The sequence below is a fragment of the Carcharodon carcharias genome, chromosome 33 (genome assembly GCF_017639515.1).
Source record: "Carcharodon carcharias isolate sCarCar2 chromosome 33, sCarCar2.pri, whole genome shotgun sequence".
NCBI classification, from domain to species: domain Eukaryota; kingdom Metazoa; phylum Chordata; class Chondrichthyes; order Lamniformes; family Lamnidae; genus Carcharodon; species Carcharodon carcharias.
Genome location: NC_054499.1, coordinates 8,301,401 through 8,328,970, shown reverse-complemented (window position 1 = coordinate 8,328,970; position 27,570 = coordinate 8,301,401). Strand labels below are relative to the sequence as shown.

Here is a 27,570-nt window from a genome sequence, read left to right as displayed (position 1 = left end):
TAATTGTTTCAATGTTGCGCTTTTTGTGAAAATTACTTTCCATCGCTACTACCACCTTCACTTTGCCCCATCGAAGAAACATAAGAAAAGTAGAGGGTCAGTAAATAGGTATCAATAATATAAACTATTTCCACTGGCAAGAGGGTTGGTAACCAGAGGACTCAGATTTTAGGTAATTGACAAAGGAATCAGAGGAGGAGATGAGGATTTTTGTTTAGGTAATGATCTGGGTGCACATTGTGAAGAGCTGGTGGAAGCAGATTCAATAGCATCTTTCAAAGGTTGAGATTGGACATAAATTTGAAAAGGAGCAATTTTCAGGGCTGTTGGAAAAGGAATAGGGAAGTGGATTAATCAAAGAGCTGGAACAGGCACAACGGGCCTCCTTCTGGGCGCTATCATTCTGCAATTCTGTCCCCGTACAACTGAAAAAGTACTTTGTTTGGAAGAGACGCATTGCTGGCAGTTCATTTGACAAGCCAGTTTAATGTTGCCATGGATCTTTCCTAGTGAGTGATTTTATATCAGTCTCCCAGAACGTTCACACCCAGTGCCTGGCAGTGATGGAGCTAAAAATTGTGGCTTATATAATCCACAGAGCTGTGAGTCTCCATTCCTGGCAAAAACAGATCAGTTGGACAGTTATATCAACAGATGTTAAGAGGACCCAAATAAGCACAATGGTGCCTACAGTTCAAGTGGACATAGTATGATCATTTTGTACACCCAGTATTATGAAAATCCCCTTGAAAGCACTGTGCTCCATATAGTTTTATTCAGAGATCAAGCTGCATGAATTTTGTTTAAAGATTTATTATAATTATTTTATTTTATTATTTTATTATATGTAATAAAGATTTTAACAACTCACCCATTTTACTTATTTACCTGATGATAATATGATCAACAATATGAAGGGTTTCGATAGAGTAGGTAGTGAGAAACTGTTCCCACTCTTCCATGAGTTGGCAGCCAGAAGATACAGATTTAAGATAATTGGTGAAAGAGCCACAGGGAGGTTTTCAAAAGGGCATTAGATGATTATTTGAATAGAAAGAATGTGCAGGAGTACAGGGAAACAGCAGGGCAGTGGCACGAGTTCATTACGCTAATTTGGAGAGCTGGTGTAGACACGATGGGCCAAATGGCCTCCTTTTGTGCTGTTAAAATTGTGATTCCGATGTTCTGTGAGGTGAGCAGAAGTATTTTTTTAAACACAGCAAGTTGTTGTGAAATGAAATGCACTGCCTGAAAGGGTGGTGGAAGCAAATTTAGTAGAAACTTTCAAAAGGGAATTGGATAAAGGCTTAACTAAGAAAACTTTGCCTTGCTATGGGGAAGGAGCAGGTGAACGGGCTTATTAAAGAGCAGGATAGACATGATGGGCTGAATGAGTCTAAGAAGGGAAAGTTTTTTTTTAAAAAATTTAAAATCTTGGGATGTGCATGACACTGGCAGTGCAGCATTTGTTGCCCATCCCCAGTTGCCCCTGGGCAGTGCAATTGACCATGTAGTATGGGCCTGGAGTCCTGTGTATGCTAGACTGGCAGGTGCCTTACCCTGAGGATCTTAACGAATCAGTTCGGGCCCTACCATAGTCCTGGGGTTTTCATGAGTCCTTTCTGGTGCCATTTCACAGACAGATTTCGAAATTACTATGGTCGGATTTGAACTCACAACATTGTGGCTCTGCACTTTAGTCACTCGGCTAACTGTATCTTGTGGGGAAACATGAACAATTTAAAATTCAGTCTAAAACTTTAAGGGTCGTTCCCCCCCCCCCAAATCAGCAAATCTTCAGGTTTTAGGATGTTAGTCGAAACTTGTATAGACATAACCATCCATTAAAAGGTAACACAGTCCACATTGCAAAACCTGTCCCAAGCACCTCAGTAAGTTGAAAAATTAAAAAAAATTCCTCAAGAGAATTTGCGTTATATGAGCATTTAGTTAAAACATTGTTTATTCCAACGATCCACGTTTCTGTAGTTTTTTTGATTCCGAGATAAAGATTCATTGATCAGGAACACCTGCTTATCTCTCTGTCAGAACTTGTTTTCAATTGCGGGTATCAGAGGCGTACAAGGTAATTAACCCAATAAAATCAGATTTGGCACAGCTCTTATTACATAATTCAATAGAAATGAGAGCATTATGTCCTCTTGCTATCATTGGTCAGTGTTAGATCGTATTTACAAAAGTAACATCAGCTTTTCTATCACTGATGTAACTCTTTTAAGTACAAACATGTTTTCCATCTGTTCCTATTCAGATGAAGTTACATTGTTTCATAATTTGCCATTGTAAGATTTGAACTCTTGATCTTGGGGTTACAAACCCAGTACCATAACCACTTGGCTATTTAGGCCAAGCCCAAATCACTGATGTAGCTGACTTATCGTTCCAATCTGTTTAATGTTCTGTTCAAAGCTCCAGGTGTTCGCTGGTCTGTTCTATGTGTGCCTGGGATACTAGATGTTGCAGTTATATTGTAGAGAGTGCACGTTAGCTCCGGTGCCTCTGCCTGGTGTAGATCATAAATCAGTGAATGAATTAATAAACAAAAACAAAAACAGAATTACCTGGAAAAACTCAGCAGGTCTGGCAGCATCGGCGGAGAAGAAAAGAGTTGACGTTTCGAGTCCTCATGACCCTTCGACAGAACTTCTGTCGAAGGGTCATGAGGACTCGAAACGTCAACTCTTTTCTTCTCCGCCGATGCTGCCAGACCTGCTGAGTTTTTCCAGGTAATTCTGTTTTTGTTTTTGTTTTGGATTTCCAGCATCCGCAGTTTTTTTGTTTTTATCAATGAATTAATAACGTTGGCTGCTACCCTCTCCCCTGACAGTCTCCATGTCCTTCTGTCTTTTGTAGGGGTTTTAGATGTGGGCCTTTTAGAGCCTTGCAAGCCCGTACACAATTTAAATCCGTATTCCCATTTATTTACAATTATCGAAATCTGCAGGTTTTGGTGCCTGATCTAGGATTTAACCACCAATGAGACAATAGTGCTAAAAGCATCCTATCCAAAACTTAAAGTCTGGATAATAAAAAAAATTCGCTCATCCAGAGCAGACTCGCACTTTCTAAAACAACTTGCATTTATAAACGTTAACTGTGTTCCTCTCCGCAGATGCTGTCAGACCTGCTGAGTTTTTCCAGGTATTTTTGTTTTTGTTTTGCATTTATATAGCTCCTTTTGTGATTTCTCGATTTTCCAAAGGGCTTCACAGCCAATGAAGTACTTTAAATGTAGTCCCGGTTGTAATGTAGTGAAATGGGACAGGCAATTTGCGCATAGCCAAATTCCACAAACAGCAACGTGATAATGACCAGATCATCTTTTTTTTTCCCGTTGTGTTGCTGAAGGATAAATATTGGCCCCAGAAGCCCAGAGGAATCTCTTCTGCTCCTTTTTGAAATTGTGCCATGGAATTTTTTTTAACCTTGGCCTTGGTTGAATATGTAGTACCAATCCTCCATCAAAATTTCAACAAACAGGGTAACTCTTTCTAAAAACAAAAAAACTGCGGATGCTGGAAATCCAAAACAAAAACAGAATTACCTGGAAAAACTCAGCAGGTCTGGCAGCATCGGTGGAGAAGAAAAGAGTTGACGTTTCGAGTCCTCATGACCCTTCGACAGAAAGGCAGACCAAATCCACATGGGAAACTTGGCTACGCTATCACAACAGTTTTGCAATTTGTATTTATTATGAAATGTGTGTACCGAATTCAGAAGTAATGAGTCCACTAAGACTTTTAGAGATTTTAAAAATTACATTAAAATATTTATTAACAAAATAAAAGATTTCAAACATGCATAAGACTACAATTACTTAATACTACAACAAATCCTAAAATTCCTAGTTAACCTGCCTCCCAGTTACACACCCTCTTTAAGGCAACAGTCGAAAATAGATTTTAGGTTAAAAAAAACCCCAGCGGGTTAACACAATATGGTACCTATTTGACAGTGCAATTCCAAATGGTTTTCTCCATCTTCAGGGTCATGAGGACTCGAAACGTCAACTCTTTTCTTCTCCACCGATGCTGCCAGACCTGCTGAGTTTTTCCAGGTAATTCTGTTTTTGTTTTTAACTCTTTCTAAGGTAGGTAAGTAAGCTGGGAGGTGGAGCACTGATTACCATAGACTTCCCAGTTCTAAGCTACAACCCTTTCTATGCTGAGGTAGTTGATCTTAACTAATCAAAGCTTGGTTAGACTACACTTAAGAGTCCAGCATACAGTTCTAGTCGATATTTTATAAAAAGCATGCAGGGGCACTGGAGAGGGTGCAGAGAAGATTTACAAGGGTGATACCAGAAATGTGTGAGTATACATATCAGGAGAGGATGAGCAAACTAGGTCTCTTTTCTATTGAATAAAGAAGTCTGAGTGTGGCCTAAGATGCGAGGAACTTGGGTGGACAAAACCCACTTGCTTCCCTCTTCTGAACCCTTGCTGTGAGCAAGCGCTCTGGACATAGACAGTGAGAGGCAGGAGGAGCAACTTTGACAGTCATTTAAAAAGAAGCCATGGATGATAACAGCCTCAGATGGGCACTTCTGCACCATAGGGACCTGGACTTTCACAATTGTGGAGCTCTGGCTTTGGATCAGATCTGGATCTTGAATGCGAACCCAGGTTCAGGAGAGGTGTTATGACATGGCAGATGATGTGTGCCAGGCAGACCAAATCCACATGGGAAACTTGGCTACGCTATCACAACAGTTTTGCAATTTGTATTTATTATGAAATGTGTGTACCGAATTCAGAAGTAATGAGTCCACTAAGACTTTTAGAGATTTTAAAAATTACATTAAAATATTTATTAACAAAATAAAAGATTTCAAACATGCATAAGACTACAATTACTTAATACTACAACAAATCCTAAAATTCCTAGTTAACCTGCCTCCCAGTTACACACCCTCTTTAAGGCAACAGTCGAAAATAGATTTTAGGTTAAAAAAAACCCCAGCAAGTTAACACAATATGGTACCTATTTGACAGTGCAATTCCAAATGGTTTTCTCCATCTTCAGTTATTGGACACAGCAGACTTATGCACAAATGGCTGGAGGCTTTTTTGAGGTTGTTTCACACGCTACTGTTAGATCTTACATGGTCCCTAACATAGCCTTTCATTTTCCTTTATATATATTTCTCTCTAATATGTCCATTGTGACATGTGTCTTTGGAACTGTACCTTTCCCATAATATAAAACTTTCATATTGCCAATATTGTCAGTAATCTTTGGGAAAAATAAACACACTCCTTAGCCTTGATTATTTGGTTAGTTGTAAACAGAATAACCTCCCTTTGAAATCCAAACAATCCCTTCACTTGTCTAAAAATGCAGTTCCCTCTACACCTTAATGCTAAGCCAGCATCCATGTTTAATCATAAGCATTTCAAGTACATTTCTATACCTAGCTTCTTTTGATAATTTCAAGCTTGCAGTCTACCTGACTCCAAGTGTAATTAAAAATACACAGACAGAACCATGTACACTCACACCCATAAACCTACTTTACAACAAATCAGAAAAATATTATGAAAATTATTATGCTTTCACAAGAGGGAAGCAGCGAGTGGGAGGTTCAGGGAGAGCAAGGATCGACAAGATGGTGAGTCAGGGAGTGGGAAAGGCTGCAAGTCAGATTGTCAGAGTGTGGGAGAAGCTGCAAATCGGAGCATCAGGGAGTGGGATAAGCTGTGAACCAGAGGGTTGGTAAAAGGAAGGGTCTGCAGTGACGAGGAGGGTCAGAGAGCAGATGTATGGTAAGCGGGAGGTATGGGAAGCATGATCAGCAAAGAGCAGGAAGTACTGTAAGTAGAAAGTTACAATATTTCTTTTATATTTTTACATTTATTTTATTTCAAAAGTTATTTCATTTAATATATGAATTTAGCAATGTAAAGTATTTCAACTTTCTGGGTATAATATTTTAATTTATTTTTCTAATGAGGAAAGTCCTACAGAACCAAACTACAGCTTTTACGTTGGTTCTAATGGGAAAATGTGACTCGCTTAAAGTAGCTTCACTTAAAGTCGTTATTTTCAGGAGCGCAACTACAACTTTAAATGAGGACTTACTGTATGGCTCTCTGCAATAAATTTGAAGTCCCTTTGGAATGTACATTCAATAATTCAAAACTGATTCCATATTAGTAACAGTTATGATTTTATTTTTAAGTTAAGTTTAAAACATTACAGTATTTCAGCAGCAGTTTACAAAGAGCAACTGAGAATTATATTACCTGTTATTGTCCTTTATTAGAAAGCATGACCTATTCCCCATTCCTTCTGCTCACACACGCGTCTATACCTGTATGATGTATCTTTTGGTCTTTCAACACTAAGAATGACTAAAACCTTCTAGGATACGCCCCAAAAACCAGAACTACTGGTTAGCACAGGCCTTGGGCCTCCCTTACCTGATTTTTAGCTTTAGCACAAGCTTTTTCTGTGCTTGTTTTGTTTCCATGGTTGATGACCTAATCCAGGACCTTGAGCACAAGAGTTCTAACTACATTTTAACATACTTTTCCCTATTTCTGACAGATGAAAAACAAAACTAAAGTAATACAGCTATAAACTGGCAGTCTACCAAAGCTTGACGCTGAAAAATTGTAAAAGGAATTATCTTTGATTACATTTCAACAACTTACAAAAATTCAAGAATTAACGACCAGAAAAAGCTAAGAGATAAGGTTATAGACAGCTCTAAGTTATCTTGTTCTTTTACTCTCTCTCCTTACAAAAATAATTAGTTAATTAGAATGCCACTTGTGCTATTGCACCTGCACAGAAAACTCTGGGCTCTGAAGAAGTCATATGGGCTTGAAACGTTAACTCTGTTTCCCTCTCCTCAGATACTGCCAGATCTACTGTGTTTTTCCAGCATTTAACTCTTGAAATGCCTAAACCCTCAAAATACCTTCATAGGTCAATTTTCTTACATCTATTGTATTACCGATGTAATTAATAAATATAGTGAATAGTTAAGGCCCCAGCACAGATCCTTGGTGTACACTGCAATATCCATATAACCTATACCCGTAGCCATTCCGCTGGCTACTACTTTTATTACTTCCCTAAAAAAAAATCAATTAAGTTTGTTAGATACAACTTATCCTTTATAAATCTGTTGGCTTTCACTAATTGACTCAAATTTCTCTATGTGCTTATCACTCTGTCCTTAATTAGAGATCCCAATAACTTGCCAGTAACAGATGCCGTGGTAGTCTGGCTCCTTTTATGCCTTACTAACTCTATAAACAAAATGCTTTCCTATGAAACTTCAAGATCATAAGATGCCAGAATAGAGACAAGTATTTAACAGGCCTGGAACATTTGATAATTCAAGTTAGTACTAAAAATATGGAAGTGTTATAGATGTGGGAGCCTGTGGATTAGTTTAGCCTAGAAATGTTTAAATGTGGGGAGATCATATTCATAGGCTCAAAGAAATCAGGAAGATAGAGCTTAAATGGTTGTAACAAACTATTCTTCTATGGTGACATCTTATGTAATCTGAGTACGTTGGTTCATTTGACCTTTAGTAAACCTCAAAGTGTTTCTGACCCCGTATTTCAAACTCATTATTAATACAAACAAAAGAATTGGCCTTTGTCTATGTACTAAGATGGAAATAGATTTCCAACAGGCAGTCAAAACAAGGAACTGGAATGGGACAGGTGGATGGAATTGGTGTCTGATGCACACAAGAGGTCAAAGGGAAAACCTTCCTGTGGCTGGAGACATACCTGGCACAAAAGAAAATTGTGTGGCCTTTTGTAGCCAAAAATCACAGTTCCAAAACATCACTGCAGGACGTCACTAGGAAACATCTTTGGCTCAACCATCATCTTCAACGACTTTCCTTCTGCCATAAGATCAATAAGGCCAGGATTGGGGCATGTTTAATGACAATTTCAATGTTCAGCTCCATTCATAAATCCTCCAATAATGAAGTAGCCCACACCAGCAAGACCTAGATAGTATCCAGGCTTGAGCTGATAAGTGGCAAGTAACACCTCCTCCACATGGGTGCCAGTTAGTGGCTATCCCAAACAAGCAGTCCCACAATATCCTCTTAATCACCAGCACAGGCACCATGGCCAAAACTCCCACCATTGCCATCTTTGCGTCACCATTAACCAGAACTTGAACTGGTCTAACCATATCATCACTCTCAAACCAGCATAGGGACAGGGTATTCTAGATGATAGGCTCATCTCCCAACCCACATATCAGGTGTGTAATGGAATACTCAACGCTTGCCTGGAGGGTGCAGCTGCAACAACACAAGATTATCAGTGCCATGCAGGATACAGAAATTTACTAGACTGGCACACCTGTCACTAAATACAATGTGCATCTGTTCCATCATTGGTCTACTGTGGCTCTTGTACATACAATCTATAACCTTTAAAAAGCTCTGTTAGGTCACAACAGGAGTATTGTATCCAGTTGCATTCACCACAATTTAGGAAGGATGTGAAGATCCTTGAAACGTTGCAGAGGAGATTTATTAGAATGGTTCCAGGGATAAGGGAATTTAGCTACAAAGTTAGGTTGGAGAAGTTGGGGTTGTTCTCCTTAGAGCAAAGGAGGTCGAGGGGAGATCTGATAGAGGCGTACAAGATTATGACATAGATTTAAGGCAAGAGGTATGGGGTGGGGAGCTGGAATGTGAGGAAGAACCTTTTGTTTTATAGAGTGTGGTAACAACCCAGAATTCACTGCCTACAGGGAGGTGGAAGTGCAGATGATCAATGATTTCAAAAAGAAATTGAATACGTACTTGAGGAAAGTAAACTTCCAAGGCTATAGGGATAAAGTGGAGGAATGGGTCTGGATTGCTCTATAGAGAGTGGACATTGACTTGACAGGCCATGACTCTACAGGATGCACTGCAGCAACTCACCAAAGTTACATCAATAGCACCTCCCTTCCCTTTGATCTCTATCTCCTAGAAGGACAAGGTTAACAAGGTCATGGGAACATTATCACCCCCAAGTTTCCTTTCAAGTCACAAAGCTTGGAGCGACATCAGTACAAGATGAAAGCAGTTCATTGAGAAAGTCCACTACCACTTTTTCTGGACAACAGTGGATTGGCAATGAATGCCAGTCTTGCTAGCATTGTCCATTTACAAATCAAAAATAATTGTTGCCAAGGAGCAAACTATGAGCTGGAGGGGGCCCAAAGATGGAGGCTGTGCCAAACTCTAATGGTTTACTCAACTATAACCACTCAGGTACATGGGCACCTTTAATTCTGGAGAACATAGATGATTATAGTGTGACCCAGGCTTCACTTGTGGCCCACATACCTTTCACATGGCTCTCAGCACATTTGCTGCTCTCTTTTGCCATTGCAATTTCATTCACATGTCACTAGGGCCAAGAAGGAATGTTGTTCCTTTCTTGTCCCTGACAACAATCCTTTGCTTGCCCTAATCTTCCAGCTAAAGGTAGCAAGGGGATTTTGTAAACAACTAGTTGGTCTCCACTTGACATTTGTACAAGATAGAAAATTTGAAATCTAGAGCTTAGGCTCGAGTCCCAGTTGCAATGTTCCAGAGAGTGGCTGTAAGCAAGATTAGTATTGTGCTTTTGACAAAAGCCATTGAAGAATAGTGCCTTGGACAAACACCATCAGAAATAAGTCAGTCTGGCAAAAATGTTACTTTCTTTTATTGTGACAATACAATAACTGTTAATTTGGGGAACAGTGACATTGAAATTATTTAAGAAAAGAGCTTAACTTGGTAACACTCAATTCCTTTTGTGCACTATTTTAAATGAAAAGTTAACTTATTTATTTTAATTGGGTCGACAGCTCTCTAAGATGAAGGAGTTTCATAGTAACATGTTCAGTCTTTTCACAATATTTACATAGTGCCATTTTAAGCACTTTAGAAAAATTGTTTCTAAAAGACTATGTGCATTTTAGTCCTTATTCTAACACAGAAGCTGAAAATTCAAACAGGTAGCATGAAAAATGTTCTGCCCAGCAATTGAAGGATTAACATGACAAATCTATTCAGACCTTGTAGTTATACATGAGGTCAGGGCCTACCAATGAGGGCAGAGCAGAATGAATAATGATAGTCTAAGTCCTGTAAAAAGAGCCAGTCTCAAGATGCAGCTTTCCACTCTAATATGGCTAACAAGAACCCACTGAAGGTTCCACATTAAACCTGCTGCGCTCAACAGACGGGAAAAAACCTGCACAGAAATAAAATGGCTTTCATTTGGATTTGTAATTGCCTAATGGGCAATAAATAAATTCAAGGTGACAGGGTGTCTAACACCAATCCCTCTTTTCTTTGACACTCCATTGCTGCAGTTCAGATGTCTTGCCAGACTGAGGTGCTGCCTCTGTGGAATTCCACATTATACTGCAATCTTCGTGTTCCGAAAGCTTGAATTGTCCCTGAAATGATCGAGGAAACAGTAACTCAAGGTGGGGTCAACAAAGACAATAAAAGGGTTCATACAATGAACTACCGTGTGATCAATTACTTTGAAGTGTGGTGCCTGGAGTGATCGCTATGATAGTACCAGGTGACCTGGGAGCGATTGCTCAGAAAGCACTAGCGCAGCCAGGGAGTGACAGCTCATGCAGCATAGGTCAGCAAGAAGCAATTGGCCACAGAACACTGGACAAAATTACTCACTAAGCATTGCTCACAAAGCCCCTGCCCACAGAGTACTAGGACACAATACCTACCAAGCAGCAGGTGATTTTGGAACTCTGATCACACAGCACTAGGCAGCCAAAAACAATTGGATGTGGATTAAAGGAGAGCTGGGAGACATTATCAGATTACAGATAGCTGATGCTGCTGACAAGCAGTAACCTAAATAACATAGGTTCTGAATCAGATTAACAGTAATCTAAAACAGATCAAACCCTAATCCGTTAGGTTTCTATTTCAGAAGCACAAAATATGTTTGTTATAATACCTTGTCAATTAGGTGGGTATATTCAAAGATCTATATACTAAAACATTGCTTCAAGATAGCACTCAGTCCATTTGATCTCCTGGACTGGTTTTCATCGTCTTAGGGGGAGAGGGAGAAATTTTATAGAGTATGTTAAGGGGTGGAAACCCTGGATGATATTCCCTCTTACCTACCTGAAGAGCACTGAAGCATTCTGGATGAGATCAGTTTAACTCATCACAGACTGGAAATGATACCCAAGGCCTTCCTAATCAGCAGGGCTCATGTCTCTTGGGGCACTAACTTTACTCACAGCCGTGGGGAGCTTTTGACCACTTATCTATCATTCAATTCTCAGTAAGAATTCATGATGAGCCAATCTTACTTGATACTGTCTGTGTGCGTCTTATACTCCATAATGGTGCTAGGCGGTAGGTTCAACACACGGCGTAATGTGTCACGTATCCGAGCGGTAGTTGCTTGATCGCTGGCTGTTTTGTTCCACACTGAAATTATATCTTCCTGCAAGTAGAAATTAAAAAGGAGAATTTTTCATGCAGCAGTCAGTTTTGAAACAGGTCTCATAAACAACAAATACTGTCTTTCACAACCTCAGGATGTGCTTTATAGCCAATGATGTACTTTTTGAAGTTTAATCACTGTTGTAATGTAGGAAATGAGGTGGACAATTTGCGCAAGATCCCAAAGAGAGCACAGTGGTAATGGCCAGTTAATCTGGTGGTGTTGGTTGGGGAATATATGTTGGCCAGGATATTGGAGAACTCCCTAGTTCTTCTTCAATTACTGTCATGGGGTCTGTTACATCCACCTGAAAAAATAGACAAGGCCTCACTTTGACTTCTCAACTGAAAGATGGCAACTCTTACAATGCAGCACTCTCTCTGTCCTGTACTGAAGTGTCAGTTTATATAGAGTGTTTAAATCTTGTAGTGGGGAGAGCAGTGGAGACAGGGTCATTGAATATTCTTATGGCTGAGTTAGATACATTCTTGATTGACAAGGAAATCAAAAGGTACAGGGAGTAGACAGGAAAGTGGAGTTGAGGCCACAATCAGATCAGCCATGTTCTTTTCAGATTGTGGAGCAGGCTCAAAGGGCTGAATGGCCTACTCCTGTTCCTAATCCGTATGTTTGTAACTCACGAACTTCTGACTTTTAGATAAATGATGTCAATGAACCAACCTGTCCTGCAGGTCTGGCTATTAACACTTAGCAGCAATTGACTGCATTCTTCCAGTGTAAAAGCAGCCTATATGAAATGTGAATTTACCCAATTGATTTGTATGAGTCTCATATTACTCCCGTTCTGCTGTATGAGAAAAGAAACTATGTTTCATAGCGACTGTTTTTTTTTGCCATGTGGCAGTCTCAATAGCCAGCACTCAGTGGAATTAATGATACATGGTTATGCTAAGTATACTGTACTAATATTTTCGACTTGCAAAATCAGTTGAAGCCCTCTAGCTGTTAGCATGAATTTATTATATACCGTAAGTATCAACTTGATCAAAACTCTGTTGTCAGTAATCCATTCGCCCATATTTTGCTGATCTACAATGATTCCCCATTCCCCAACATATTCAATTTGAAATCATTGTATTCACATCTTCAAATTCTTCCACGGCCTCATTCCACCCTGCCTTTGCAATCTCCTCCAGCTTTCTATCTTTGTTAGCACTCTCTGGTGTTTTGCTTGTGGCCATTTGTGCATTTCTTCCACTTCGTCCTGCCCTTGGCCCTATTGATTGGAATTCTGCTCCACTTTCAACAGTTCACTGAAAGTCTTTCTTTCCTGAAAGGCTTTCAGTCATGCCTTCTAACCTCTCCCACCATGGCTTTGGCATCGATTCTCTTGGTCTCTCTGAAGCACCTTGGGATTTTGTATCATATAAGGTCTTTTAAGTGACTGCAGGGATGGAAACCTGGGGTGTGCAGTGCACAAAGCTTTGAAGGTGGCAAGGCAAGCTTAGAAGGCTGTTGAAAAGGCATAAAGGATTTTTGGCTTTATAAATAAAGGCATAGCGTTGGGTAGTTCTTTCAAAGACCCAGTAAGATGGCCTGACTGGCCTCCTCCTGTGCTGTACAATCCTATGATATGAAGGCAAGTTCTTGAACCTGATTCTTGTCTCAACCTGATATTTTTTTAAATTTCAGGACAAATATGTTGTTCATAGTGAGCAAGGTCCAGCTACAGAAGTCTTCCCCAAAACTGCCAGCTATGGCACTAAGCCAGAAGTTTAGTCAGAAAATTATGGAGTTCTGGTGCAGGTTGCAAATCTTCTCAAACGATGACGGAGCCCACCCTGATGCTTTATTCTCAGTTGCCACCAAGTACATACTTGAAACCGAATTGACACCACAACGCCACAGATCTCCTCTCCAACCATAAATTGCTCTCCCAACATGGCCAGGATGATATTCTCCCAGAATCGGGATGCCAGGCCTTTGCGCAAGCGTATTATCCATTTACCGCCATTCTTGTTGGCCTCATCCTGCAGTGAGATAAATTGAATTTGTGTCAGCTGAGCAACTTTAATGTTGGGTGTCAATGAAATAAAGCCAATGGTTAAAACTAATATGGTGCCCTCCTCACTTACCTCCCACATGGGTTTGATACCCTCTTTGAAGAGGTGGAAATCACTATGTCCTGTCAAGTCACCCGGCCGCACTAAGTGGCTGTAGAACCTCCAGAACTGTTCTACCTGGAGGAGGAAGTTACCAATAAATAATTAACAGCAAATTGCATTTATATAGCCACGCAAATCACATCAGCACAGTGTTAACAACCTGAAAAGGAATAGCTGATCCAGTTGATAAAGCAACATGCATTTATACAATGCTGTTAAAATAGTGAAGCATCTCAAGATGATTCACAGGAGCATTATTAAACAAAATTTGTCCTTGAGCCACAGAAGGCAATATCAGGACAAGTGACCAAAAGCTTAGCCAAACAGATATGTTTTAAGAAACATCTTAAAGATAGAGAGGAAAATTTCAGAGGTCAGGGTCCATACAGTTTAAGGCACAGTTGTCAATGCTGGAGCGATGGAAAGCTGGGAACCAATGCAGGGGTACACAGGGTGTACATAGGGTGATGGACTATATTAACATCCTTCACATCTCCACTTTCTTCCTCAGCCACTTTCCCACAAAGCACCCCATTTCTCAGACTCAACATACTCAAAAGCTCTGCTGTTCAGGTATACAAAAACTTGCATACAAATATGACATCTCCTGCACCCCCACACCCAGATCAAATTAGTCTGCTGCTAGGGCTCCTAGTGCACAAATACTTGCACCCCTTTCTTATACATGAACTTTAACACTCAGGCCCCCAACCTTCATCTCTTGGACCACAACCAATCTGTCAAGCAGAAGGATAAGGTCAAAATCTATAAAGATAATTTTTGTCATGAGACATTAATTTAAGTAATTTCTGGCAGCAGTAATGAGCTAAAAATGTTTTCCTTGAATAATGATAACGGGAACAAGTTGTTCCCTTCCTTTATGTGTTCTATATCTTCAAACCATTTGTTTTGTTTTTAAAACATGCCAAGGATTTTTCTCCCATCCTTCCTGTTTTAGAAACCTTTGCAAGTCCAGACCTTGCAGGTAGGGAGGCAATTCAACCATCACTATGCATGTGTCCCAGATTAGGAATAGCATATCAGCATTTAGTTAATATTGTTTATTTCTGACAGAGTAATAATTTTTGACCCTGAAAGGAGAATTTTGCTTCCTTCAGTCGGTACGAGCTATTCAACTTTGGTCAAGTTCATGTTACTCAATATGAATATCAAAATAAAATCCAGAATTTAACGCTATATAATCAGATTTGACATCGTTTTTATTAATTTGCCAGAGATGAATGTGTTGATGTCCTCTCCCTATTACTAATCGTTGCTATGTTGTATTTGTAAAATCAAATATCCATTCTTCTATCACTTTTGCAGACTTACTGACGCAACTGTTCCAATCTGTTTAATGTTCTGTTCATAGCTCTGGGTGTTGGCTGGTCTGCTCGGTGTGCGTCTGGAGTACCAAAAGGTGTAGTTATATTGTAGAGGGTGCTCGCCAGCTCCAGGTGTCACTGCCTGTGTAAACCACAAGCAGTAAAATGAATCAACAGCACTTTGCAACTTTATTCCACTTCCCTACAGTTCTCCTGTTTTTTAACTTTAAAGGGGCTTTAGATGTGTATCTCAGAGCCCTGTGGACATGCACACAGTTCAAATCCATGTTCAAATTAATTTGCACACATCTCAAGCTGCATGTACTAGCAGATTGTAGTGTTCATGATTCAAATTTATTTGTCAATCTCTGGCCATACTCATTCAAAAATAAGACAGGATAAAACAATAAGTAATAAACATAGAATGATATAGCATAGACGGAGGCCATTCAACCCATTGTGCCTGTGCTGACTCTTTTAAAGAGCTATCCAAATTGTCAAGATTCCCAGCTCTTTCCCTATAGCCATATGACTCTTCTTTAGTCATATGGACTCGAAATGTTAACTCTGTCTTTCTCTCCACAGACACTGTTAGACCTGCTGAGTTTTTCCAGCATTTTTTGTTTTTGTTTCAGATTTCCAGCATCCACAGTATTTTACCTTTCCCCTCAGGATCTTATATGTTTCAATAGGATCACCTCTTATTCTTCTAAATTCCAATGCGCAACCTTTTCTTATAAGATAACCCGTTCATCCCAGGAATAAGGCAAGTGAATCTTCTCTGAATTGCTTCTAATGTAATTATATCCTTTCTTAAGTAAGGAGAACCAAACTGTACCAAGTACTTCAGATGCTGTCTAACTAAGGCCCTGTACTGCTGCAGCAGCACTTTCGAAATGTCAACATTCTATATGCATCCTTAATCACTTGCTGTAGCTGCATATCAAATTTTTGTGATTCAGAACACCCAGGTCCCTCTGTACTGCAATCTCTCTCTCCATCCCTACTCTCTGCTTCCTGTTAGCTAACCAATCCTCTATCCATGCTAACATGTTACTCTTTACATCATGAGCTCTTATTTTATGTATTAACCTTTGATGCGGCACCTTATCAAATGCCTTTTGGAAATCCAAGTGCACCACATCTACAGGTTCCCCTTTATCCACCTTGCTTGTTACTTCCTCAACGAACTCTAATAACTTAGTAAAACATGATTTCCCTTTCACAAAACTATGCTGACTCTGCCTGACTGCATTATGATTTTCTAAATGTCCTGCTATTACCTCCTTAATAATGGAGTCTAGCATATTCCCTATGATAGATTTGGCTAACGGGCCTATAGTTTCCTGCTTTCTGTCTCCCTCCTTTCTTGAATAGATCACATTAGTGACGTTCCAATCCACTGGGACCTTTCCAGAACCTAGGGAATTTTGGAAGATCCCAACCAATGCATCCATTTTCTCAGCAACCATTTCTTTTAAGAACCTAGGATGAAAGCCATCAGGTCCAGGGGAAGTGTCATCCTCTAGTTCTAATAGTTTTCCCAGTACCTTTTCCCTGATGATTGTTTTAAGTTCTGACCTCCCTTTTTACCTCTTGACTTTCAAATATTCTTGAGGTTTTTTTGTGTCTTCTATAGTGAAGAAAGATAAAAAATACTTGATCAATACTTATGCCATTTCCTTGTTTCCCATTATTAATTCGCCAGTCTCACCTTCTAAGGGACCAACTTTAGTTACCCTTTTCCTTTTTAAATACCTGTTGTCATGAAGATATTAATGTATAGAATGTTATTGGAAATTATTTTTAAATTGGACTTGTAGTAGAGTCTGTCGGGGTGTGTGTGTGTGCGCGGCTTAATTGGATTAAAGCCAGAGGGTCTGGATGCTTTGATGTAGTTTGAGATGTTACTTAGATAAAAGGAAGCTTAAAAGGTAAGGGGATCATTTGCATTTGTTGAATAAACCATTCAAAAGAAAGGAGTAAAATTTTGTACCTAGCTAGGAGACGCCAATGTGTTTATATTACTAATAAAATTGATGCTATGAAAGGGGTTTTATTTTTAGAAGAGGTGGAGCTCAAAGACCTAGTGATACAATGAGAATTTACATTCAAAGGGACAGCTAGGTATGACCTGAAAGGAGTTTGTGTGTGCAGGTCAGAGGCATGTAAGACCTAAGCAGCCTGTAAGCCCCACAATTGTCTTCAAAGGAGAAATTGCAAGGGACCTCATTTTGAATTCGTAAGAACAAATGTGCTTTGCCTGGTGTCTGTTTAAAGTCTATGGGTAGGATCTTCCCGTCAGCGAGCGGGAGGCGGGGCCCGCTCGCCGACGTGTAAAATGATGCGTAGTGACATCGGGTGGAACTCCTGATGTCACTGCGCCCCATTTAAATTTTCAGGTAGGCGGGGGCTCAACAAAATCAGCTGTGTGCCCGCCGACCTGTCAGTGGCCAATTGAGGCCATTGACAGAGTCATTTAAGTAATTAAAGGACCTGCCCATCCAATCTTAAGGTTGGCGGGCAGGCCGGAAGCAGTGGCGGGCATTAGAAAAAGCCTGAAACCTCATCCATGGGCGGGATGAGGTTTCATGTAGGTTTTTAAAAATTTAATTAAAGTTTTAAAAAAAGTCATGGACATGTCCCAACTCATGTGACAGTGTCACATGAGGGGACATGTCAGGGATTTTTTTTCCCCTCTATTTTTAATCATTTGTACAGTAGAGACGATCTCCCTGAGGGAGCACTTAGCCTCAGGGATATGAGTGTGCTCTTTCGTGTGCATGCGCGAAAGAGAGCACTCTCAGGTTTAGGGATTCCTGCCCCGCCTGCTTCTGTGCGGATGTCACGCTGGGCAGGCCTTAATTGGCCTGCCCACGTAAAATGGCCTGGATTGGGGCGCCAATCGGCGGCGCGCCCACACCTCAACTTCAATGGGGGGGGGAAAATCCTGCCCTATGAGTTATTATTGCCTAGGTGAAGATTTACCTGGGAGTGATTAATTTAGGGATTTGGTTAAAAGGTATTATGGTAGTAATTTGTAGACGTGTATGTGTTTAATTTCTTGTTAAATTAATAAATGTTTAATTTAGTTTTTTATAAAAACTTCTTGAGACTGGGTGATCTTCTTTCTGAATTCAGAGCTGCATCTCAAACATATCAATTGAAAGTATAGGTTATGACAGTTGTTCAAGTTTCCCTCTGGGATTTAAACAACTCAGCCTTTCCAAACTGCTGTGTCTTAACACTTGTAGAAACTCTTACTACCAGTTTTTATATTTCTAGCCAGCTAGCCTCTGGTCAGTGTCTCCAGCAATGTCTGAGAGCTCAAAGCACCGATCTGTGTCCTACCACTCCATTGACCAGCATTTTATTTACCACAGTACTCTGGTCACCTAATCACTGGGAGAATACATTTTTCCCTGAAAAAAAGATTTAGAAACTCATATGGTTTTGGGGTATCAGTTGTGATTGAAGCTTAAGAGAGATGTTCTTTCATTTCTTCAGGATGGATAAAGAAATGTTGAGGTCATCTAATTGATGGTTTCAACACTATGAAGGAATTGACCAGCTGAATTGAACTTGGTCGATCTTCAATCCAGTTGCTTGCGGGCATTTGGCATAAATCTGTAATGTCACTCATGAGAATGGCTGGTAAGGGAGGGAATGCTCTTCTGAAGTTGGGGTTAAGACAGTTTGTTAGAGATTTACTCTGCGCCTGGTTTTGTTGGGTCTGGCATAGGGATGCTTGATGCTGATACTGGGTGGCTCAAATGGAAACAGTCCCCAACATTCCTCATCTGAATGAGAACAGAGAAATAGCATCTGGGTTTACACTGCCTATACCATACATGTTTACTTAATTGTTTAGATACTTTAACTACCACCCACAGTTCCTTTTGGTTATAATTCTTAAACCTTCTCTAACCTTTTCTCATAGTTTGTCCCTCCATGCTCACAGCTGTACTTGCTAAATGTCTGCATTTTATGTAGAGCTATTTGGGATCTTGTATCTGCTGGCCTGCGTTTGCTGATGAGGATCAGCTGAAACTTCCCATACAGCGATCTGCAGAATCACCTCTTTAGCCACCGGGATTCCCTTTAACTTCTAATGTGCAGGCACGCTTCCTGGCTCCTGCACTGGCTGGATAAACACACACACACAAGAGAGAGAGAGAGAAAGAGAGACAGAGAGTTCAGAAAGCACGAGAGCATCAGCACCAATTGAAATAACATGGGCAAACTGACAAGAGAATGCCAATAGAAATGATGCTTTATCTGTCTCTGCTCAGTGACAATTTTTTTTCCCCAATGGTTTTGGCAAATGAATTTCAATATAGGCAAGTGGGAGGTGGTACATTTAAAAAAGGAAGAATAAGAGACCACATACTGCTTGGATAATAAGAATCTATATGGAATAGGAGAATTCAGAGATCTTAGGATACAAATGCAGATATCACAACAGCAGTGATGCAGGTTAACAAAACCATTAAGGAAAACAAACAAAGCCCTGGGGTTCATTTCTATATAATTAAAAGAGAAGTTATGTTAAACTTGTAATGAACCTTGGTTAGTCCTCACTTGGAGTATTGTATATAGTTCTAGTCTCTATATTACAAAAAGAATATAGAAGGGTGCAAACAAGACTCACATGGATGATGCTAGAACTGAGAGGATATACCATCAGGAAAGGCCAAATGGTTCGGGAAAATAGAGGTGACCCAAATGTCTTTAAAATTATGAAGGGGTTGAGAATTTGGATTTTAAGAAGATGTTTCCACTTACGAACATAGGAATTAGGTGCAGGAGTAGGCCATTCGGACCATCAAGCCTGCTCCGCCATTCAGTAACACCATGTTTGATCTGATTGTGACCTCAACTCCACATTCCACCTATCCCAATAACCTTCGACTCCCTTGTTAGTCAAAAATCTACCTTCTTTTACCTTAAAAATATTCATTGATCCTGCCTCCGCAGCTCTCTAGGGAAGAAAGTTCCAAGATTTCATGACCCTCTCAGAGGAAAATTTTTTCCTCATGTCCGTCTTAAATAGGTGACCTCTTATTTTTAAACTGTGTCCCCCAGTTCTAGTCTCCCCCATGAGGGGAAACAACCTTTCAGCATCCACCCTGTCAAGTCCCCTCAGCATCTTATATGTTTCAATAAGATCACCTCTCATTCTTCTAAACTCCAATGGATACAGGCTCAATCTGTCTAACCTTTCCTTGTAAGATAAATCCCCCCATCCCAGATATCAGTTGTGTGAACATTCTCCGAACTGCTTCTAACATGTTTATACCCTTTCTTAAATAAGGAGACTAGAGCTGTACACAGTACCCTAGATGTGATCTCACCAATGTCCTATACAACTGTAGCAAAACATCCCTACCTTCACATTCCACTCCCCTTGTGATAAACAGCAACATTCCATTTGCCTTCCTAATCACTTGCTGTACTTGCAAACTATCTTGCCTTGTACCAGGGCACCAGCATGTTCGCTGATGATTGCACAATGTTCAGCACCATTCACAACTCCTCAGATACTGAAACAGTCCATGTCCAAATGCAGTAAGATTTGGACAATATCCAGGCTTGGGCTGACAAGTGGCAAGTAATATTAGTGCTACAGAAGTGCCAGACAATGACCATCTCCAACAAGAGAGAATCTAACCATCACTCCTTGACATTCAATGGCATTGCCATCACTGAATCCCACCACTATCAACATCCTGGAGGTTACTACTGACCAGAAACTGAATTAGATTAGCCATATAAATACTGTGGCTACAAGAGCAGGTCAGAGGCTAGGAATCTTGCGACAAGTAACTCACCTCCTGACTCCCCAAAGCCTGTCCACTACCTTACAAGGCACAAGTCAGGAGTGTGATGGAATGCAGCTCCAACAACACTCAAGAAGATTGACACCATCCAAGACAAAACAGCCTGCTTGATTGGGACCCCATTCACAAACATTCACTCCCTCCACCACTGACGAACACTGTGTAGCAGTGTGTACTGTCAAAAAGATGCGCTGCAGAAACTCACAAAGGCTCATTAGGCAGCACCTTTCAAACCCATGACCATAACCATCTAGAAGGACAAGGGCAACAGAATTATGGGAACACCACCACCTGCAAGTTCCCCTCCAAGCCACTCACCATCCTGACGTGGAAATATATCACTGTTCCTTCACTGACGCTGGGTCAAAATCCTGGAACTCTCGCCCTAACAAAACTCTGGGTGTACCTATCCACAGGGACTGCAGCGGTTCAAGAAGGCAGCAATTAGCGATGGGCAATAAATGCTGGCCTAGGCAGTGATGCCCACAGCCTGTAAATGAATTTAAAAAACCCTCTGTACCTCAGAGTTCTGCAATCTGCCTTCATTTAAGTTATATGATGCTTTTCTATTCTTCCTGCCAAAGTGGACAAGTTCACATTTTCCCACCTTGTAGTCCATCTGCCAAATTTTTACCCTATCACTTAACCTATCTATATCCCTCTGTAGACTCCTTATGTCCTCTTCCTAATTATCTTTGTAACATCAGAAAATTTAGCAACCATACATTTGGTTTCTTCGTCCAAGTCATTGATATAAATTGTAAATAGTTGAGGCTCTGGCACTGATCCCTGTGGCATTCCACCCGTCACATCTTGCCAACCCGAAAATGACCCTTTATGCCTAATCTCAGTTTCCTGTTAACTAACCAGTCCTCTTTCTATGCTAATATGTTACCCCTTATGTTTTGCGTAGTAACCTTTGATGGGGCACCCTGTCAAACAAGAATTAGGTGCTGTAAATATAAGGTAGCCACCAATAAATCTAATTAAGAATTCAGGGGACACTACTTTACCCTGAGAGTGGTGAGAAGTGGATCTTGTTGCCACCTGGAGTGGAACTTGTATTGATTCATTTAAGGTGAAAATAGCTGAGCACCTAAGAGAGTCCGGATTAAATTTGATACAAGATACCCCAGGACTTTGATAACTTAAACTTCCAGTGGAAAAACAGATAGGTCCTACAACATAGAGATGAACTTGGTGTGAATTCTGCGGCTTTTCAGCTATGAACTGATCCTGGCTAAAATCTTAACTTACTCAATTTATTTGTACACGGTAACTCTGAAATATGCCTTAAAAATCTACAGGCTCTAATCAACATCTGCCACTGATCCTACCAAACATTGTGGCAGCAGTGGGGAAGCTATGGATGGGGGAAGGAGGGAAAGAGTGGTGGGGGAAAGGATGAGGAGGTTCCCTTTATCTACTTATATCAGTGAGGAAAGAAAAAAGAATGAATTTGCATTTCTACAACATCTTTCGTGGCTTCAGAACATCCCAGAGTGCTTCACTGCCAACCCGGTACTTTTTGAATTGTAGTCGCTGTTATAATGTAGAAAATGTACCGGCCAGCCAATTTGCACATGGCAAGCTCCCATTGACAACAATGTTGTATCTTTTACATCCATCTGAGAGGGGAGACGTGGTCTCAGATTAACATCTCACCTGAACAATGGCACCTCAGACAGTGCAGCATTCTCTCAGGGCTGTGCTGGGACTGTAAACCCACGTGCTCAACACTCTGGAGTTGGGCTTGAGCCCATAATCTACTGTAATCTACTGGACTTCAAAGAGCAGAATGCTCCAAATGGGAGACATCTACGTCATCAAGGGTGCATTTGGTCTGTTGCAGTGGCTCTGGAATGTCCAGCAGAGGTGGCTCAGCTAGGGCGGAGGTGCGGGGCTGGGGGGGTGGTGGTGCAGGGAGTGAGGGAAAACATACTGGGGACTGCAAATAAAGTTTTGTAAGGATATTTTTTTTAAAAAACTGATTTTAGTTATGCAGGGATTTGGTCATATTCTATACCTTCTGCTGGGTCAGCTGGGACACCAGGTCTCCAATGACACATCTGCAGCATACTGGGTCATAATGAATGCCTGAGTCACGGTGAGTCTGATGTTCAGAGAGCCCCCCATCCTCAGCTCAAACCATACCCCTCCGTGCCCCCACATAATTACAGTGGCAGCATGCCAAATGGCCATAGATTTTGTAAACATCAGTGTTCCCAATGATTTGTACAGGCTGATCTGTTTTGTTAGAACTTTGGCACAGATATGTAGGTGAACCAGCTGTTGGTTTTCGAGTTAAACAAAATTCAAGTGAATGATTAACCTAGTCACAAACTGCATTCAGTATTATGATCCCTTGAAAATACAATTTGAATTTGAAACAAAATAATAGGAGAATGAAAGGCTTGATGATGAGGAACCCATTTATCATGAAATAATTTAATGTTACCTTGGTATATCCAGTCAACACAAGGTTTTGAATTTTTCACTGTTCTTTTACATCAAGCCTTCAAAAGCTTCAACTCAGTCAAAACAGATAAGCCTTTATCCACTTTTTGAATGAAACCCAGGAACATAGAAAATAGGATCAGGAGTATGTCATTCAGCCTTCGAGCCAGCTCCGCCATTCAATATGATCACGGTTGATCCTCTATCTCAACGCCGTATCATTCCCCTTGATACCTTTACAGTCCAGAAATCTATTTCTTTCTTAAATAATCCGTGACTTGGCTTCCACATCCTTCTTGGTAGAGAATTCCATAGGTTCACCACCCTCTGAGTGAAGAAGTTTCTCCTCATCTCAGTACTAAATAGTCTACCCTGTATCCTGAGACTGTGACCCCTTGTTCTACACTCCCCAGCCAGAGGAAACATCATCTCTGCATCCAACCTGTCCCGCCCTGTCAGAATTTTATATTTCAATTAGATTTCCTCTCATTCTTCTGAACTCCAGTGAATACAGGCCTAGTCAGCCCAATCTTTCCTTGTACGATAATCCTGCCATCCCAGGAATCAGTCCAGTGAACTTTCGCTGCTCTCCTATGGCAAGTATATCCTTTCTTAGGTAAGGAGACCAAAACTGCACACAATAATCCAGGTGTGGTTTTAGCAAGCTGTAGTAAGACATCTTTGCTCCTGTACTCAAGTCCTCTCGCAATGAAGGCCAACATACCATTTGCTGCCTTAACTGCTTGCTGCACCTGCATGCTTGCTTTCACTGATTGGTGCACAAGGATATCCAGGTCCCTTTGTGCATCAACATTTCCCAATTTATCACCATTTAAGTAATACTCTGCCATTCTGTTTTTCCTACCGAAATGGATAACTTCACACTTATCCACGTTGTACTGCATCTGCCATTTGCCCACTCACTCAACCTGTCTAAATCGCTTTGAAGCCTCTTAACACCCTCCACATCGCTCACCAAGTTTCATGTTGTCAGTAAACTTGGAAATATTACATTTCGTTCCCTCATCCAAATCATTGATATACATTGTGAATAACTGGGGCCCAAGCACTGATCCCTGCGGTATCCCACTAGTCACCACCTGCCACTCTGAAAAAGACCCATTTATTTCTGCTCTCCGTTTCCTGTCTGCTAACCAATTCTCAATCTGTGCCAATATATTGCCCCCAATCCCATGTGCTTTAATTTTACACACTTACCTCTTATGTGGGGCTTTCTGAAAATCCAAATAGACCACGTCCACTTGTTCTCCCTTATCTATTCTGCTAGTTATGTCCTCAAAGAACTCCAGTAGTTTTGTCAAATATGATTTCCCTTTCATAAATCCATGTTGACTTTGTCTAATCCCACTGATATTTTCTAACTGTCCTGTTATCACATCATTTATAATACACTCTAGCATTTCCCCTACTACCGATGTTAGACTAACTGGTCTGTAATTCCCTGTTTTCTCCCTTTTTTAAATAGTGGGGTTACGTTTGCTACTCTCCAATCTGCCAGGACTGTTCCAGAATCTACAGAATTTTGGAAGGTGACAACACATATTTTCATTGCCAGCTCCTTTATATCCTGGGATGTAGATCATTGGGCCCTGGGGATTAGTCAACTTTCAGTCCTATTAATTTCTCCAGCACTATTGTTTTAGTAATACTCATTTCCTTCAATTCGTCCTTCTCACTAGATCCGTGGTTCCCTAGTATTTCTGGGAAGTTATTTGTGTCTTCCTCCGTGAAGACAGAACTAAAGTAGTTTTATAATTGCTCTGCCATTTCCTTGTTTTCTATTATAAGTTCTCCCATTTCAGACTGGAATGAACCTACATTTGTCTTCACTAATCTTTTTCTTTTTACATACTTAAAGAAGCTTCTACAGTCTGCTTTTATGCTCCTTGCAAATTTACTCTTATACTCTATTTTCCCCCTCTTAATCAATCTCTTGGTCCTCCTTTGCTGAATTCTAAACTGCTCCCAATCCTCAGGCCAGCTCTGGAGAAAGGTCATACAGACCTGAAACATTAACTCTGATTCTCTCTCCACAGATGCTGTCAGACCTGCTGAGTTTTTCCAGCATTTACTTTTTTATTTCAGATTTCCAGCATCTGCAGTATTTTATTTTTATGCCTCAGGCTTGCTACTTTTTCTAGCAACTTTATATGACTCCTCTTTAGATTTAATACTATCCCTAATTTCTTTTGTTAGACATGTTTGGGCTGTTTTTCCTGTTGTGTTTTTGAGCCAGAAAGGAATGTATAACTGTTGCAATGCGTACATTTGTTCCTTAAATATTAGCCATTGTCTATCTGCCGTCATGCATTTTAATGAAGTTCCCCAATCTGTTTTAGCCAACTCATGCCTCATACATTCGTAGTTTCCTTTGTTAAGATTTAAGACCCTAGTTTCGGATCGGAGTACTTCACTTTCCATCCTAATGAAGAGTTCTATCATGTTATGGTCACTGTTCCCTAATGGACCCCGCACAACAGATCATTAATTAAACCCTTTTCATTAGGGCCCTATCGGGTAGACATAAAAGCCCAGAGCACTTTTCTGAAGAAGAACAGAACAGTTCTCCCTTGTTTCCTAATCAATACTTATCCCTCAATCAACATCATTAAAAAGCACATTTTCTGATCATTAGCACATTGCTGCCCTGGAGCTTGTTTTGTACAAATTGACTGCCACACTTCCTACATTACAACAGTTACTACACTGGCTATAAAATGTTTTGGATGTAATGAGGTTGTTAAAAGCACAGTAAAAATGCAAGCCTTTCTTTCTCATCTGTGCTAAATCCCATAGTCCCATCACCCCTCTAAGCTACATTGGCTCTCTGTTCCTCAGCATGTTGATTTTAAAGTTCTCATCCTCTTTTTAAAACTCCATTGAGACACCCTACCTCATGTCTCTGCATGTACTGTCGCTTATCCAACATTCAATTTCTCATTGTCCTTTTAAAAATTTTGACTGCTTTTCTGAAGCTGAACAACTTATGTTGGTTTTCTGAATTGGCAATTGTGAATGGGTTGGGTTGAATGCAGAGCTGGTGCTTTTCATTTCTCAACTTCACTTGTACCATAACATGAGCTTCTCTTCGGCCCTATTCTCCAAGCAAAAAAAAAAAATCCATGTCCTCAGGAGGTCTCAAAGTGTTTTGTTAATTACTCTGGAAGTACAGGAAGATCGACCAGGAAACAGGAGTTCCCAGGGCTCTAAGGGTTACATTATGAGGAGAATTTACATAAACTAAACTCGTATCCCCTGGAATATAGAAAGTTTTGATGAATTTGATAAAGGTTTTTAGAATTTTAAAAGGAATTCTTTTTTTTAAAAGTTCATTCACGGGATGTGGGCTTCGCTGGCTGGGCCAGCATTTATTGCCCATCCCTAGTTGACCTTGAGAAGGTGGTGGTGAGCTGCCTTCTTGAATAGTTGCAGTCCATGTGGTGTAGGTACACCCACAGTGCTGTTAGGGAGGGAGTTCCAGGATTTTGACCCAGCGACAGTGAAGGATCAGTATTATACTTCCAAGTCAGGATGGTGAGTGACTTGGAGGGGAACTTCCAGGTGGTGCGGTTCCCATGTATCTGCTGCCCTTGTCCTTCTAGATGGTAGTGGTCGTGGGCTTAGAAAGTGCTGTCTAAGGAGCTTTGGTGAATTCCTGCAGTGCATCTTGTAGATGATGCACACTGCTGCTATTGTGCGTCGGTGGTGGAGGGAGTGAATGTTTGTGGATGTGGTGCCAAACAAGCGGACCACTTTGTCCTGGACAGTGTCCAGCTTTTTCAGTGCTGTAGGAGCTGCACTCATCCAGGCAAGTGGGGAGTATTCCATCACATTCCTGACTTGTGCCTTGTTGATGGTGGACAGGCTTTGGGGAGTCAGGAGATGAGTTACTCGTCACATGATTGCTAGCCTTTGACCTGGTCTTGTAGCCACAATGTTTATATGGCTAGTACAGTTCAGTTTCTGGTCAATGGTAACCCCCAGGATGTTGATAGAGGGGGATTCAGTGACGGTAATGCCATTGAACATAAAGGGGCGATGGCTGGATTCTCTCTTGTTGTAGATGGCCATTGCCTGACACTTGTGTGGCACCAATGTTACTTGCCACTTGTCAGCCCAAGCCTGGATATTGTCCAGGTCTTGCTGCATTTGGGCATGGATTGCTTCAGTATCTGAGGAGTTGCGAATGGTGCTGAACATTGTGCAATCATCAGTGAACATCCCCATTTCCGACCTTATGATGGAAGGAAGGTTATTGATGAAGCAGCTGAAGATGGTTGGGCCTAGAACACTATGCTGAGGAACTCCTGCAGCT

At 40.7% G+C, this 27,570-nt stretch overlaps 2 protein-coding genes across 2 annotated transcripts in view; one reads left to right on the top strand and one right to left on the bottom strand.

The window, feature by feature from the left end:
- chrne (cholinergic receptor, nicotinic, epsilon) overlaps nucleotides 1-13,184 on the top strand; it is a 59,872-nt gene extending 46,688 nt beyond the window's left edge. The window contains exon 14 of the mRNA XM_041179001.1: nucleotides 13,140-13,184. The gene's annotated coding sequence lies outside the window, so the exon portion shown is untranslated. The remainder of the gene's footprint in view (nucleotides 1-13,139) is intronic.
- The window catches only part of LOC121272360 (eukaryotic translation initiation factor 4E type 2-like), a 50,303-nt gene continuing 32,426 nt past the window's right edge, over nucleotides 9,694-27,570 (bottom strand). The window contains exons 3-7 of the mRNA XM_041179004.1: nucleotides 14,945-15,079; nucleotides 13,583-13,687; nucleotides 13,325-13,477; nucleotides 11,350-11,486; nucleotides 9,694-10,452 (exon numbers count right to left, since the gene is read on the bottom strand). Coding sequence (XP_041034938.1) covers nucleotides 10,413-10,452; nucleotides 11,350-11,486; nucleotides 13,325-13,477; nucleotides 13,583-13,687; nucleotides 14,945-15,079 — 570 coding nt within the window. The 3' untranslated portion in view covers nucleotides 9,694-10,412. The remainder of the gene's footprint in view (nucleotides 10,453-11,349; nucleotides 11,487-13,324; nucleotides 13,478-13,582; nucleotides 13,688-14,944; nucleotides 15,080-27,570) is intronic.